The 17,377-nt window shown below is 39.1% G+C and overlaps 2 protein-coding genes across 2 annotated transcripts; both read right to left on the bottom strand.

Annotated features, from left to right (window-relative positions):
* Positions 1–7,742: 7,742 nt before the first annotated feature.
* Positions 7,743–9,527, bottom strand: LOC137800619 (thyrotropin-releasing hormone receptor-like). The gene is made up of 2 exons (XM_068597886.1): positions 8,757–9,527; positions 7,743–8,297 (listed from the first exon to the last, which is right to left on the bottom strand). The coding sequence occupies exons 1-2, from the start codon at positions 9,525–9,527 to the stop codon at positions 7,899–7,901; spliced, it is 1,170 nt and encodes a 389-aa protein (XP_068453987.1). The 3' UTR covers positions 7,743–7,898.
* A 4,080-nt stretch (positions 9,528–13,607) lies between these two features.
* On the bottom strand, positions 13,608–16,093 carry ocstamp (osteoclast stimulatory transmembrane protein). The gene is made up of 3 exons (XM_068598355.1): positions 16,056–16,093; positions 14,060–15,050; positions 13,608–13,961 (listed from the first exon to the last, which is right to left on the bottom strand). The coding sequence occupies exons 1-3, from the start codon at positions 16,091–16,093 to the stop codon at positions 13,608–13,610; spliced, it is 1,383 nt and encodes a 460-aa protein (XP_068454456.1).
* Positions 16,094–17,377: the final 1,284 nt, after the last annotated feature.

Here is a 17,377-nt window from a genome sequence, read left to right as displayed (position 1 = left end):
TCATTCAGTCAAGTTATGTCTCCCGATCCCCTCACCAAAGGTAATAAAGAGCATCCAGCATGGTGTAACTTTGTCATTAGCGTTACTCTATCCCCTCGAACTCCCACAATGGCACAAAGAAGTTGTGCACATTTGCATGAAAACACTTCCCGCGATGTAATCCTTCATAGAATGGTGCTGCAAAATACAAATGATTCATAAGTGCACTACATTTTAATGTAGAGCTCATGATGTAAGTATAATAATTCAACTTTGTTTACAACCATCAAGAACAAAACTTTTATTGCAACTTGAATAGTGGGATTGATGGTAAGCATTATAATGTTGTACATATGACTCATGAGAAAATGCTCTTTATTATAACTCAAATCGTTAAGGCTTACATCCCAAAGGGAGTTTCCTCTCAAAACAGTACGACTATGTGAAACTATAGACCTGAGACAACATAATGTGTGTTACCAGTCAGAGGGTTATCAACATCAGAGACGTGATGTTGCTATGAGACAATATGAGCTTTAATCATGTGCTGTATATTAAAGTGGTGGTGCAGAAGATGTGTGCAGCTGTATGTGTGCCTGATACATGACCGAAGGAGCCTTTGTATGCATAGCATAAAAACATGGGTTATTATAAGAAACCTGTGAACGACTGCGTCAGTAGATGTGCAGAGCTTTCATCACGGCAAACATTTTGATATTGATTAGTGGTTATCAGTGCACTTTGAAATTACTTGTTTGAGTCGATCCTACTGTCTGAGATGTTACATTAAGAGACATTCAAAATATATTGTGCCGAAAATGCAAATGGTGTGATTTATAAAATAAGAAATTATACAAATTTTATAGATTAAAAAATGAGGAGATGGTAAGAAAACCGAGGTATATGTTCTGCATATGTTTTGACAGTTATTTCTAATTGCATTTGCATTTTTTATATGACACTGCTGCATAAAGCGAAGGAGAAACATATGGGAGTGCTCTTTGAATAATCTTTTATGCAACCAGTAGATTGCAAGAGTGTTCATGCATACTTCCTCTGTGTTACGTAGAAGCCTGACTCTCCATATCTCAAACTGATAGCGTCAACATCACCGTGTGAAAGCTGTGTATTTAACTATGTAGTGTGTATGTGCGTAATGCAAAGAACTACACTCACTATTGTACATCTGTACTGCATGTTCTATTGAAAGTGTGGACATTTGGGAACACTTCACACCTCATACATTAATTTGAAGCAAACCAGACATGGAAAATATGAAACAAAAATTAATAGTTACAACTTGTAAAGCGCTTTTCTAGATACGCAAAGACGCTTTACATTATGGATGAGAGACAATGACAAACGGGACAGAAGAAAAATGGGAAGACAAAGCAAACAAACAGAACATTTTAGGTAACAAGGAAAGAAAAAGACACTTAAAAAAGCAAAACACTATCCTTAAGAACAAAGCAGTTAGGAAAAATATACAAATTTAGAGGGAGATTTACCATAACATTTCAGTTTGTCCCCTTTTTCAAATGTCAAAAGTGTGCGAAAGTAGGAAATGTTGCATCAGTTACTGTACTGTTGTTGCCTGATGAATGCAAAATATGATCTAGTATTTGTAATTGTAATGTATGTTGTAATTGTAATGTATGTTCTTCATTTGGTAGGTGTGATGCTGTAAATAGGCAGATAGACTTATATACATAAGATACTGGGTGTCTTCTTGGTGCATGCTAAATGTGAGAGACTTCTAAGTCATTCAACTTATTCCAATTCATTTCATTCAATGTATTCTTTCTGCTTGGAGCAATAAACCTTGCTTTAATGGTTCTTAAAACACATTTCATGTATAGACGTGAAATGGTCAGTTGCGATCAATAATTTCTGCTCTGCAATCAAAAATGTCGTAAAGAATTGCACACAAGAATCAATCAACCGTTTGTTTTCATATTTCAGGGAGCATCAATACTGTGCTGTAAATGTATAGTTTATATGACCCTCGGATGAGGGCTTAAATGTTTCGCCACATCAGGAAAGTGACATATTGCTTCCATTAAAATGTATTTCAGCTCAATAGATACAAACACAATAAAATAAGAATCATTTTTCTGCAAAAGAGAAAATATATTCCCGCTGAGCCATAAACACACAGACCAGCTGAGGTGTGATGGTAACGTCATTAGCTTTACAGGTTCGTCGTCAAAAAACTAAAGCTTTGCACAAATTTAAAATATTTTCCTGATATCGGTGCTGAATGGAAAGTTCAGGGTTTACAGTTAATCCTCAGGAACATGGACGTGTGAACCAGATTTCCTAGACTTGTTGAGAAGTTTCACTCTCAATCGATTCATCGTCTTGAGGGCATGAATGTCTGCTCAGAGTTTTAGTTTGGACCAAAGCGGTGGACTGACAGACCGACGTTGCCATCCCTAGAGCCGCCAGCGTGGCTAAAAATAAATCAAATAACTCCTCCACCGTTTCCCACAAAAATACTTTGTAGCGTTCACTGATGTCTCATCTTTTAAAAAGCACAACTTTCCTTTGATCTCCTGAAGGAGACAATGGAAATATATATATGTCTGATGAAAGGATGACAAGCTGGTGCTTCTCAGGAGAGGAATATATATATATATATATATATATATATATATATATATATATATATATATATATATATATATATATATATATAATTCTTCCAAGCAGCTTCATTTCACCGGCTCTGTCAACCTCATCGCAGCTCAGTGTCCCTGCAGTTATAACGATCTCTGCTGTTATTATATTATTAATCTGTCTCCTCCCGCTTCACACTGAGAACACATGTATGGACCTCCTCAAACTTTTTTTAACAGCAGATTATAGAAGAAGAATGTCCGTATAAATAAGAGTTTAGCTTATCTGCATTAAATATAAATATACTATATATATATATATATATATATATATATATATATATATATATATATATATATATATATATATATATATATATATATATATAAAGTATGTTTAAGTACTTTTATACACATTTTTTTCCATCTGTATATTTAATATTCTTCTTACTGTTAATTTTTTATTTTGTTTTATTACCGTTCTACTGTTTATTTATATTACATGATTTTTTTAAAATCTTTATTAACTTGTGAGAGATGCTGTTGTAATCCAGTAATTTCCCCACTGAGGGACTAATAAAGGATTATCTTATCTTATTTTATCTCTTATCTTACCTTATAATAATAATTTGTTATTTCAGGGCTCTGGATTTTGACACTTGGATGCAGTTTTCCCGATTAGACTGGAGATCATATTCCAAACCTTGATTATAGGCATCCAGTTCTAATATTTAAACCATATTTGAACCAGTTCTAACATTTAAACCAGCACCACAGAGCGATGGAGAAGAGCTCCCTCAGAGCTGCATGCAGTGTGGCGGTTGAGCCACTAGAGGCCACCAGGAGGTCAACGCCTTCTTCCTGCACAATGGGTTTTAAGAGTAAAACAAATCTGCAAGAAAGAGAATAAAAATGTGTTTTTTTGTTTATATTATCACAAAAGCTATTAACATACATGCCATGGAATAAGATAAAGTAAGACTTGAGATTGGACACCGTTATCCAGCTATAAGGCATCTGCAGTGTGTAATTCCCTATAGTGTTCTTTTAATTGGCCTTTTTTATCAGCAAAAGAAGAAGAAAGTGCATAACACTAACAATGTCCTTGTTCTATCCATGTGTCAGTCATTTTAATTTTGTATTTAATTGTATTATTTATGTACATTTCCAGATTTTTCATGTTAAAATATACAGCCGTCAACTCTTTCACGAGGGAAACTTGAAAACATCTGTCTTATGAGAATGTGCTTGTTTAACTACATTACTTATGCAGAGAACAAGCAGTCAGACGATCAAAGTACAGTAAGAGGAGATTGCATCATTGACATTTTACACATCTTTTCCCTCAAAATGAAAAATGTAATTCACAAAGAAAACGCACCACCAGCTCAGCATATTCATGACCTGCAACCTTTGACTGCTATCACTCGCCAATATTACAAACTGTAGATGGGTGCAGCTTTTTCTCTGCTGTCGTGACGCTTCACATTTATTTTGGGATCTCAGAAAGAGTGAGAACCACATATACAGTATGCATATAATACTGACCGATATAAAGATGCAGCACTCGTAAAACATTTAGTCACAGCTCTTGATCCAAACCAGTTGTTTTGTCTTAATTAATTTTGTTATTTTCCAGTTTTGCATTTAATGAATAAAATGGCACTCCAGCTTTTCACACTAAAAAATATTGCTTAAATAAAGCATATTCAACCAATTAACATCTACTTGTATGTTACATTTTGCTTTGAGATCACCGGAAAGCTACTAGATGTGCAAAAATAAACACATCTCTTTCCTCTCTGCTTTGTGTCTCATTACATAGTTTCAGTAATATTCATTCAAACATGTGAGGTTTAATGGACAAGAAATAATAAAGTCTCATACCACAGCATAACGGTTTTCCTGAAACAACTCAAAAACTGGCTGCCCTTTGATTATTTGTGCTAATTTTAGACAAGAACTCTTGCAGATGCAGTGGATAAATTATTCATCCTCACAGAAGAACAGCTCTTTTTGTTCTCCATTATCAAAATGAATATGTAAATACATTGTACTATCTGTTACTCATATGATTTATTCACAATATTTAAATAAAGCTGGTATAGCTGCTTTATGGCGTTAATCTGTGATCCAGGTTCAGCAGTATTTAAATAACTCAAACACAGATATCCACTTTATCTTTTTGTTTCCTCAGATTGTGTTGAAGATAGTTTAGAAGAAGTTCTCAAAGATAAAGATGTAACCAAAGATATCACACACACACAAAATGTGTTGCGGCAATGTAACAAGATCAAGTTTAACATCTCTTTGGACACTTTACTCAATTTCAAATGAAATTGGTCTGAAATGCTGTTGGAGTTTCTGTGTTTCTTTCAGTGACATAGCGAGGTCAAAGAGTTACACGTGTGAATGAAATGTATCGATATGGAAGATATATATATATATATATATATATATATATATATATATATATATATATATATATATATATATATATATATATATATATGTTTATTTAAAATTATCTGATTTAATTGATAATAATTTAAGATAGGAATATATGAGCATTTTTTGCTTCACTTTTGTCAGTTTTTTGTATATTATATAGCATAATATTGTATTGTTTAATGATTGAGTGAATAAAACACACACAAACAAATAATCATGTTGTGAAAGTGTAGTGTGAAGACTTTAACTGCCTGAAAAAGTTTAACTTTCAGGAATTTAAAGAACATTTTCTGATGGAATCTTAAAAAAAGAAATTGCATTTTGCACAAAATAAAGCACTGACAAAGTAAAGAATAATACTCAGAAGCACAATCAGTCCTAAAAGTGGATAAAACAATTAATACATACATTATTGATGCACTTTGTCACATGTAGAGCTGAAAAAGAAAAATGCTAAATGACTGGTGGAGACACTCGCAACCTTTTTGCTGCGGGTCTCTCTGTATTTCTGCCTTCACGGATCCTTTTTGCATCTCTTTCATCACAAAAAACCTCCTTATATGGAATGAATCAGCACCATTCAGACGGCACAGTATCCAGAGGGACTTAAACGCTTTATACAATACGTGACAAAGAACATTGCTGCCACATTACAAAACGCCAACAGGGTTGATTGTTGACAGTTGCCTCATCCTATCGCTGCCCAACCTGCTGGGAAGCTGCAGGTATAGCGGCAACACAGCCATCACATTTTCATATACATACGTTTTGCCAATTATTGGTATTTGTGTTGTTTAAATGATTCGGTGCATATTTGATGCTTCTTATTATAGTTTAGAGCTGCAACAGGAAACTAGGAAAACAAGCAAGCAAATGTAAGGTGTGATGTGTTCAGACAAACACAGTAGGATAGAGGCAAATTAATGCAAACCAAAACAAAAGAGAATTATAAGTGTGTCCTTGAAATGATCCATCTGTTATTCTCTATTCAGGGCTGTTTGGGATGTTGTACTCCAACATGTGCTCAAGCTACAGTGAAATTCAGTTTATGTAAATCTATTCTCTCAAGGAAATACTGGACGGACAACGTTTATATTCATTTTTAATTCGACGCACAAAATGCTCACGAATAAAAAGAGAATGTGTACATTTATTAGGGTTTTAAATTATGTTTTAATCAACATAAAACCACAAAGCCCGTTGCTAAAATATGTTAAAAACACAAGATCAAACGTGTACAATATACATAGTAGATAAATATGTTGAACAGGTGGGGAAAGCGATTTTTTTTCTGCCTCCCAGTTTGTCGGACTAAACATCTAATGATACAAACTTTTTTACACAAAGCAGACTGAGGAATAATCAGTGGACGGGTTGAGGAGGGTCGTTGTGTCTTTTATTTGGGATTGCAGTCTAAGAAAATCCAGTGATAATTTTAAGGATAAGAAGAGAAGCTTAGTTGGTACATGAAAAAAAACATGACTGCTCCTATTCCTTGACTGTTAGTAACATTAGGGTCAGTTTTCTGGGAATTTCACAATGTCACCAAACTTTAATGATTCATAAAAAGGTCCTCATTTCCTGCCGTCATCCCTCTACAGTCGGCATTAAATACCCAAAATAATGATGATACACGCTACAGATGCATTTTGATGAATTGTCTTTGAATCATTGAACGATTGAAACCATGAACAGAGCTAACAGGAAGGTGAAGGACGTGCTAATTTAGCTCAGTCTGTCAACGTCACACAGGTGTGAGAGGAGGTCTAATCAAGGGACGTAAGTGAAAACACCTGTGGAGAAGGAGCGCTGCGTGAAGGCTTTAGTAACTTCGCCCCGCTGACCTTCCCAATAAAAACCATGTTAGCTTACAGCTGTCTATAGATGCGGGTTAGCTAACTTACGTACGCTAACATGCCGATGTTTAGCGTTTACGTAAAGTGCACCATGTTCACCATTTTAGTCGAGCATTTTAGCATCCCACCATTTAGGAGTTAGCGCTTAACTCAAAGAACATTAGAGGTCGGTGTGTGTCCTGTGTGTAATGGGACGTTTACTCAAAACCACAAATGTGAACCTCATGGCGGCGCTAGAGGAAACTTCAGATTACCAGGATCAGCAAAAACGGTAAGATTCATCATCTGGGAACCATGAATATCAGTCCAAAATGTCCTCACAATTCATTGATTAGCTTTTCTACTCCAACATGGTGCTGCTAGTGTGGTTATACAAAAAAATGTAGTATTCTGATCAATATTTGGATTATTTATCCGTGGAAAAGACGGCTCTTTGGCTCTGACGATTTATCTTTGTGAGTAAATACCAAAATAGGTTGCTAGAACACAATGTGATGCTTTAAATGGCACTGTGTGTTCACCAGTGCAATCCAGTCTGACTATGTAACCATGAAATGCACAAGTGCACTTGTTATCAAGAGACACATGCTGATTCTTTGATTAGGTCAGTGATGCACATAACGAGGACCGGGACTACTCAAACGACAAAACTCTAAATAAGCATCCACAGGATTAGTCTGCCGTTTTTTGTTTTTCTATGTGCACAAAAATGCTAAGTACAGTATTTCCAAACATTTGAAAGCACCACTAATATTTTTGTAATTGCAACAGATATTAGGATCCACATTCTGAGCCACTAAGCAGAATAAACTACACTGAAGCCTGCTCTCACGTACTGATTTTCTAACACAGTTACAAGACTGATGCCAAAGTACCTCACCTACGACACCACAAAATACACATTTGTCACTGCAAACAAGAGGAATATCTACATATCTCACAGCCTGTAAATATTTATCTAACGGATGGAAATGACAGTAATCCAACAAACTCATTAAGAAATGCTGAAAGTGCTCGCGTCGTCATCCGTTTCGTTGCCCCGCCTGTTGGTTTGGTCGCTCACCTCCTCCTGCTCTGTGACCAGGTCGTTAGTCTCATGGGAAACATCCTTTATCGCGCTGTAATACATCGGCACGTTGTACTCTGCCGCCTTCCCCTTGCGCCGCCAGTCGCACTTGCAGAGCTTTTTGAACGCCACGCGAAACTTTTGAGACATGAGGTTGTAAACGATGGGGTTGATGGCGCTGTTGGTGTAGATGCAAATACGACAAAGGAGCAAGAACCAGGTGTTGTGGTACGGAGGGTCGATGAAGGAGTTGACCACCACCAGCGTTCGATAAGGCATCCAGAGCACGGCGAAGAGGACGACCACCACAGCCAGCATCTTTGTGATCTGTTGATGCAGAGAAGGAGACAGAGGAGCGAGGAAACAAGGAGCAATGTGTCAGGATGTCAAGATGTCAAGATGTATACTTACTAATTTATCAGTAACACAAGTTTACAGCTATGCTAGTGGCTCTGTTAAGTTGTATACCCACGGACGGCTGTGCTAAATTAGAACATCTGTATGCTAATATGCTAACATTTACAATGCTAAGGGCCAGGCGGCTATTTCGAAGGAGAAATAACGCTGAAAGTGCACAGGAAAAATGTGTTGTTTTTTTTGTAATACATGCAGTTTCAATATGTTATATGTCCACATCTATATATTGAGAGACAGTTGTGTAAGGACTTGATTTGAGGGATCATTTGAGATTTGGAAAATTGTGACCGAAACAATCAATGTTTACATTGAAGTTAAGCTAAAAAGACACAGATTGTTCTCTATACTGTGTGTCAGCGTTTCCTGTACCTGTTTCCTTGCAAAGACCGCACCCTTGTTGCCCTTGGACGTGCCCCTGGAGTGCCCCTGGTGAACCGACCCACCTCCGTCGGTCATGTGCGAAGGCAGAGGGCTCATGAACAAAATCCTGGCGATGAGACCGTAAAGCACAATGGCCACGACGAGGGGGATCACGTAGAACAAAGTGAAGTCCAGGAAGTAGATCGGCATGTAGAAGTTCCTGGAGACGCGGTAGCCGCATGTGACGACCACTCCGTTGGCGTAGACGGTCTCGTTGGTGTCCACTAAGAAGAACCACATGATGCAGTAGAGGGAGTTGGAGATCCAGACTGCAGCTATGATCCTCTTGGCGCGGGAAACGGTGCATATGAATTGCGCCTTTATGGAGTGACAAATGGCGATGTATCGTTCGATGGTGAAGGCCGTGATGGAGCAGGACGACACGTTGATGCCCAGGTACTGGAGGTAAGTTATGCACAGGCATCCCGAGTATCCGTATATCCAGAAGGCCACAACGTCGGAGATGTTCGGCAGCCCCGCGGCCAGGAGCACGATGAGGTCTGCGACGGCCAGACTGACGAGGTAGCAGTTAGTCGGGGTCACCATGTGTTTAGTGCGCAGCACAACCAGCACCACCATGACGTTCCCAGCAATCCCAACTATACAGATGAGCATTATCAAACATATTGTTATGACCTGCTCTTCAAGAGGGTTCAGAGGTATTTCTGTCAGATTTACAACCTGAGTGACATCTTGAAAGATGGTGGTATTGTTCTCCATTGTGTTCCAAGTCCTTCGCCCACAATTCAGTTGTTCTCCAGAGAGACAAAACAAGAATCCTAAAGACAGAAACAAAGAGGAACAATGGGGACTGTATAAAATTATTGGTTTGGGAAGGGGGATTTTAACCTTTTTGGAAACCAAGCGCAGCGAGCCCCCCACACCTATTCTCAGATAAAATATGTTTCAAGTCACAGCATGCCCCATTCAGACAATGTTTTGCCATAAATAATTTTTTTTTCTCCATTTTTGAACTGAACGACACACTTTTTTTGACTGAAACTCCTTCAAAACACCCCAATGATTTGTTTTATTGTGATTTTTGTCCTAATTTTTCCAAAAAGGTATCTTATTATTATGATGCGGGCTGTTGTTAAGACCCTGAACCATGCAGTTAGAAAAACTTGGGGAACGCTAGAGGAGGCATTTTTGGGGAATCTCGCTCATACTAATGCTGGATGTTTATAGTTATGATCAAAATATCTTTTAAAAGTGTTGTTTTTTTTGCAGATGTATTCCCCTAGACATTGCTGAACAAATACATACAATAAACACAAGTATTGGAATCAATTTGGGGTTCAACGACGACTCAAACACAGGAAAAAAAAAGGTTTAATAATATCAGTTTTAGGCGCTCCTCACTATATTTTCTTTCTCCGTTTTCCTTGATTTACTGGGGGAGGGGAACTGCAACACCCTCCATCCAAAACACAAACCTCAGAGCGGCTATATGACATGTATAATATTTTTATGCAAAGTGAAAATGTGATAAAGTTAAAGGTGTCGTGAGATGAACACGTCTCACCTGAATACGCAGCTCCTCTCGGCTTCACGGAGCATTATAGTGAGTTTAAAAACTCCCTTTACTCACGACAGTGCTCAGCACCAAACAACGGAAAGACACAGTTAGAGAGAGTTGATGAAAATAGTGGCGCATTTAGTAACTAAAGGGCCAGATTTTTCCCTCAGAAGTCAGTAGCGACCAAAACAGAGATTAAAAAAAAGATTGAATATTGGACTGACATTCATCAGGTGGATATAAATACAAAGTTTTATATATATTGAAGGGACAGTGTGTACTATTTTGAGGGATGTGTAATATAACATTTACAATTTTGTGTCTAATCATCTGAAACTATTTTTGAATGAGTCCACCATGTTGCCACATCGCCGGGAACAGACAGACCAGACACTGACTCCAGCGAGAGCCTTTCTCGTTTTTACTTTATCTGAAGGCCACACATTGTCCCTTTCATGAAACAGTAATAGGCAATTTCCAACCTTACGGCAACAACCACAGCATAATAAATATTCCAGCCACTCTCTATTTCAGAATAAAGAGATACCAAGTAAAAGGTTAAACCTGAATCTCAATATAGGTCAACATTATATTTAACTTTCTGCTGGAGATGACATTTAATCACAAACATCCTTAAACATGTTTTTCACAGCTGGTTATTCCTATTAGTTGATTGTGAAGAGAAAAGTTTAACCCGTAGTTGTCTGAATGATAAAGTGCAAAGCCATAACGTTGAAGTATTTTATCCTTTTTCTTTAATAAAAGATGGACCCCTGCTCTCCCAGAAAAGTCAGACTGCCCTCAGCAAAAAAGAAAAGACATGTCCATGTGAAGCAAAAGTCAATTCATTTAATGAACAGTTGATTCAAGTTAAGAAAAAAAAGTGACGAAAATGGTCAGCTTACCATCGTTTGTAAGAGGCAGCTCTCACTCTGGCGTGGTAGCAGCACTGCAATCACCCAAGAAACGTAAATGAACGCTCATTCTTTCCCTCGAGTCGCTTGAGTCGTTCCTCCCTCTCTCTCTTGCTCTCCATCCATTTTTTTTCTTCTTCAAACCAGTGCACCCCTCCCTCTCCTTCACTTCACACATCCATTACAGCCACAGTGCAACACACTGCTGTGCAACACGGTGACCAACTTAGAAAAAAAATCAATTCCACCTTCCCACGTTGTATGTCAACCAGTGAGGCCATGGCTGAAACCGTAACCCTGTAATTATGGAAAGAACAAATGGACTAGCCTGTAATTCACACACAATCATTGCAGTGATTGGTCATTCAATGGAAATGACACTAATTACGAAGAAGACCTTTTTTTTTGGTGCCACAAGGAGACATCTTTTTGTTCACATTTCATCTTCTGTGAAAAGGCAATGGACATGGTTTTGCACAGATTCATGGAAATATCTTAAAATACAAAAAGGAACCAAAATCATAAAATTAAGAGTTGTTTTATTTGTTTTTCCTCTGTGGCTTCTTTGCTTGTGTGGTCGAGGCTGTTAATACAGTTAAAACATGCTCCCAATAGCTAAAAACAAGTAACAAAAGAAAAAGATCATCCATCTCCTTCTCAAAGCTATAGAAATAGATTCTTATAAACCGCTCGGAGCTTGGAAAGCTCTCAAAACCTTTTACGGTGGGCAAGACGGAAAGTATGAATGCTAATGCTGACAGACGCTTGCATTTTCATAATTTCAAAGAGTCGGTCCACTAGGCTCCCTCTAATGAATAGATAAAACAGAAGAAGAGCAGTTTCTGCCCAGGTAATTGTTTGATTGAACTGCTGCATGCTAAGAAGTACATCTTATATATTACATCATTCATATATATATATATATACTGCGTCTTAACAAATGTTGGAGTGTGCTCATCGTCGAGCTGTGCATCCGAAAAATGTGTTCAAACCCACAGACATTTATTTTGAGTTCCAGTTGAGATCCCAATGTTTCCAGAGCAAAAAAAAAAATGCTCATCTTGATTTCAGGGTAATGTATGAAAGATATCTTGAATTTGTGAGGTTTATTATTTCACACACAAACACAAAGTTTCTGGATACAGAAAAGTGACAATGTCGGTGTTTCAAACCATAAAACCAAACTGCACGGCAAGATTGAACATGAAGAGCTACACTCTAAACATGTTTTAACTCCATGATCATTTAGTTAAATGCATTTCCATCAGCAATACACACAAAAAGTAACACTCTGATGCTAAAATTCCCATTGGAAAACACATGAATAGTTTATCATTTCTGTTTATCATCTTCACACAAACTGCTGGATTTTGAGAGTGAACAAAAAGTCAAAATTAAAAATAGATGATAAAGAGGTATTCTATTATTATGTTGGGGATTGTATCTTAAAATAAACCCCTGAGGGCTCCTGGGAGTTTTTTCAGCAGAGGGGGGGTGCTGATAAAAAAGCAAAACATTTTCAGAGAAAGAGGTCTTTCTTTTTTTTTTTGTAGTAAGGGCACACTGATTAAAATAGGCTGGTGAATTATTCGATGTGCACTTGAAACAGATTCATTTAATCTATTAAATTAATCTAGGTCAATAAAATATTCATAAAAAAACTGTTAGATCCAATCTATTGCTGCTCATTTCCTGAGGAAGTACAGATTATTCTCTCGCCTCAGCTGTGCAAAGCACCATAGTGGCATCTAGTGGGACTGAGGGGTAAAGAAAAGACAAAAGAGAAATAACGCAGGTTTATCCTGAACCACACAAATAGACAAATGATACCACACACACACACACACACACACACACACACACACACACACACACACACACACACACACACACATATACACAAACACACATTACAGAGAAAAATATACAGTAAAACATCAGCTCTGTAGCATATATTTAAAAAAGCAGATGAGGTGGTACATCTTTTAAAACCACATTGGCGTTTAACGTGCCGAGTGGTGACACACCTGCACAGGAAAAGGGGTTTTGAAACAGGATGTTAGAGCGTCAGTTTATGTTTTGTGACGCAAGAAGAGCAGCCGGTGATGTGCTAAAAAAACTGAAAGATAGTCTCGTCTCAGATAGATTGACTTCCCCGCTCAGTGGACGACCGATGTACCTCCTGATGCACGCAATAGTTGTGCTTAATATTGTTGATATCCCTAAATATGCATGTGGCCTTAGCCTATATACTGTATATATAAAAGTGGAGCAACACACACCAACCTCTCCATGCCAGCATGGTTGAAAACATCCTCATAAAAAGTTGCCAAGAGTTGCGTTGAGAGGCCGTGGGTGAAGTAACGTTCACCCACGACCGACCTCAACAGACATGTTCTCTACTTGCTTCGTTGGACTCTGCTTGACTTGTACTTTCTCCATCAGGTAAGCCACCCTTCTCTCCTCGTGCTCTCTGAAGAAGGACGCGGAGATCTTCCTGCGCAGCCGTCCGGCGTAAACCTCCAGGAACACTAGCGAGTAGCTCGTCGCCCACAGACATCCCAGCAGGAGTGTGACTCCCGGGTTCGGCGCCGAAGTCGTCGCCTCGCAGAGCGACGGCTCGGGGTTGAAAGTCCACTTGTAATCCCTGTGGAAGTTAGTGAGCTCTCGTGTGACACAGGATTGTGGGATGATGCAAAAGGCAGGGGGGAACCACAGGACCTATTCGGAAAGAGTTTAAAAATAACAGTAAATAATTGAAAGAGTGGGGAAATAAATACTACCTGAACAACAAGAGAGGAGCTGCAGTAATGCCTTACCTTATAATTGACACTGATGCTGGCAGATGTCGGTGGAAAATCCAGTATCCACGGCACAATCGCCTGCACTATGTGATACACAACATAATCCAAAGCTACTATTAAAGTTATTGCAATGAAATACAATGTTACCACAATCAGTGATATGAAAGAGGAGGTACATTCCTGACTTGTTATTTTGCAGCTTGTGGCTCGATAAGTGTTACTTTTCGCTCTTTGCAGCAGCCCTTTGGAGATGCAGCCGTTATCAAATTTAACCGACTCCAGGTAGGATTTTAAGTAGCGGGCGGATTCAAAGCTCAGCATAGCCACAAAAAGGGCAGCGAGGATCCGGTTGGAGAGCAGTTTGTACTCTTTCAGCAGGTTCCTGGCCTGTGAGAAGTTGACCTCTATCTGTGCAATCATCTTAGTGAACCTGCTTTTGACTTCCGACACATCGACGCGCGTGAAATGATCTAACTTCCTCAAGTTGGTGACGATGCTCAAGTCCTCCCTCTTCGCTTTAATGGCCTCCTCGACAAGGTCTCGCTTTGCTTCGCTCAAGGCTTCAGACGAGTTTAATAAAGTCTTTGTGAATCCCTCGGCGGTGCACTTCAGGATGCGGGCGACCGCCCCGACGTTCACCGTGATGTTCGGGATGACGTTCAGGACGAGAATCATGACGGAGGCCGTGAGGCGGAGTTTGCGTCCCTGCTTGGTGCAGACGGTGGGCAGAGTCATGGCCAGCACACAGCGCAGAGGGTGACACAGGAAGGACGCCAGAAACATGGCGGCGCTGTAGACGCAGGCGGTCTGAATGGACGCTTCACGGTTGTATTTCAGAGTCGTGGACAGCCAGTGATGAAGCAGTCCGCCTGTGACGACGGTGAGTGTGAAACACAGAGACAGCAGAGTCGGGATGTCTCTGCCGGCAGGTGCAGGTGCAGAGTACACATCCCATAGATGAAGAAGGACAGATTTTAAAGCCTGTCTGAAAGATCCTGTTCTGTTCCTGAGGAAAGAAAACACAACCTGAACGAAGATGAGGAAGAGTTTGGGGGAATATTTGCTTTCTTGCAGAGAGTTAGATGAGAAACGGCAGTTGACTTAGTTTCGCACAAAGACTGGAAACAGGGGAAGCAGTTTGCTTTATTTATATATATATATATATATATATATACACACACACACACACCTCTTAAGTGGTTGTCCGGCCACAAAGCTCCAGGAAATCAGTCTTACAGACATGCACATCTACCAATTTCTTTTTTACAATTTATCTTTTCACAATTTGTTTTTTTCCCAGAATAAACAAAGAAGATACAACTTGTTGATTAGTGAACTTCAGATGTGTTTTTCTTACGGCTGCTGGCTTCATATTGACCAGACAGACAGGGTAGAGGTATGGATTTTTTTTTCTCCAATAAACTCGATATGAAAGCAAATGAGCTAAACGCTCAAAATGTTACAATATTACCCTAAGTTTGAAGCTACAGGCAAGTAGCATAGCCTAGCACAAATGAAACAAAACGCTTAAAGCATCTCAAGTTAACACATAACAGAACAGAAATGCAAAACAAGTATTTTGAATTTTTTTTTAGATACTTCTGACGGTGCCTTCCCTTCAAACCCCTCTCTCTTCTGTTCAAAAAGCAAACTTATTTCCCAAAATCTCAAGTCAAGTTTTTTATACAGCCAGTTATCACAAATCTGTACACGAGTACTGCAAAAAAAAAAACACAAAAAAAAATCACTTTGCACATGCAATTGAGCCACAACAGTACTGTCTAATAAGGAATATTGTAAACGACACATTGCTGTGTAACCTTACATAAATATACTGCAATTATCAATGATGTAGGCCTTAAACTATTTATTTTAAAGTAAAGAAACGTTATACATATACCACTTGCTATGAAGCCATGTTAGGATTAGATAGATAGATAATTTAATTGATAACGTCTCAATTATAGAAAAGGCGAATTTAAAGAATAATAAAATAAATAACTATTCTTACCTGACAGGAATAATAACTTTTTCTGAGATAAACTTCATTCTTGCGACATATATGACGATATGAGTTGAAGGAAAAACAGGATTGGGAAGTGTTGCAGGATTGCGAGGGTTAAAAGAGGAACTCCTCTGAACAGTCACTGTCATGTTGTTATTTGTGGGTCGCCTACAAGTTCCCACGTGAGAAAATGTGAAGACAATGACACAAAATCATATGGAGACGCATGATGCAGTCACACACGCACTCAACGTGACACAGGTCGCCCTCTCAGTATGTTGCAATGTGGAGTGTTTGCTTTCGTCCGCTCACACACGATGTGACCACAAATAGCTCGACGTGTTAAAAGTTTATGCTTTTCTTCTGCTGAAAGGGGAAAAGTTGCTCCGCTCGGCTTGTTTCAGTTCATCACTGAACTGTTTCCGGTTGCTTGCTGCAGGCCTTTCCACCTCACATGAATATAAACCTGTTGACAAGAAAAAGAACTGTTGCGACATTTTGTGTTGTTCTAAAGGGATAGAAATCAATACCAGAGGTTTGTTACCAGCGATGGTTTCGGTTGGCAGAGTTCTCTTAATGGATATTCTGTTGCTAGTATCCGTTTCTTGTCAGTATTACAGCCGCCATTTTGTGAGCAGGCAAATACTGACACACGACCTTGGAGGTTATGTGTTGCTAATACAGCACTCTGAGAAACGGATACATGACTACTGGGGTATTTTCAACTCTTGCTCCAAACTCTTAAAATATCGAAAGTTGTTCAGGGCCCCTCAGCATCGTTGACAGACACAAGGAGGCCCCCTTTTAGCCACTTTTGTTTGCGACACGTAGCGCTTTTTTAGTCTTCCGACCACTCAAAGCGCTGTAACACTTCATAACATCATTCACACACTAATGAGAGGAGCCACCATGCGAGGTGCCACATCAGTATTACCAACCATTCATACACCGTCGGTGCAGCTATTGGAGCAATTTAGGGGTAAGTGTCTTGCTCAAGGACACATCGACATGGGCTAACGAAGCGGACCTCTGATCCTCTGATTGAAGGACAACGCCGGTCACCATTGAGCCACTGTCGCCCCTTAGTCACTTGACTCACTGCTGTGATTGTGTTGCCTGAACCCGACTTCCTGTGAAGACAGAAATTGACTTTGAAAAGAAAGTTTGCTGACAAGCCGACCCCCAACACGTTGCTATATAGCGGCTACCTGTGGGTCGCTCTTAGATGCCGAGAATCACTGACCGAGCGTCAGTATCTGACGAGTGGGGAGTGATTGTGAACTATTTAAATGTCCGTGTTGTACATCCTGTGTTTCTTCTTGCCACGA

Source organism: Clinocottus analis, unplaced genomic scaffold (genome assembly GCF_023055335.1).
Source record: "Clinocottus analis isolate CAN_PGR_092001 unplaced genomic scaffold, fCliAna1.0.p SCAF_4, whole genome shotgun sequence".
Lineage (NCBI taxonomy): Eukaryota > Metazoa > Chordata > Actinopteri > Perciformes > Cottidae > Clinocottus > Clinocottus analis.
This window is presented reverse-complemented; position numbering and strand designations above follow the sequence as displayed.

Excerpts from the sequence above, each read along its gene's own strand:
- LOC137800619 (XM_068597886.1), bottom strand. The coding sequence starts at position 9,527 with ATGGAGAACAATACCACCATCTTTCAAGATGTCACTCAGGTTGTAAAT. Across the intron at positions 8,298-8,756 it reads CGGTCTTTGCAAGGAAACAG|ATCACAAAGATGCTGGCTGT; the intron begins GTACAGGAAACG and ends CTGCATCAACAG.
- ocstamp (XM_068598355.1), bottom strand. The coding sequence starts at position 16,093 with ATGAAGTTTATCTCAGAAAAAGTTATTATTCCTGTCAG. Across the intron at positions 15,051-16,055 it reads AAAGTTATTATTCCTGTCAG|GAACAGAACAGGATCTTTCA; the intron begins GTAAGAATAGTT and ends TTCTTTCCTCAG. Across the intron at positions 13,962-14,059 it reads GCATCAGTGTCAATTATAAG|GTCCTGTGGTTCCCCCCTGC; the intron begins GTAAGGCATTAC and ends CTTTCCGAATAG.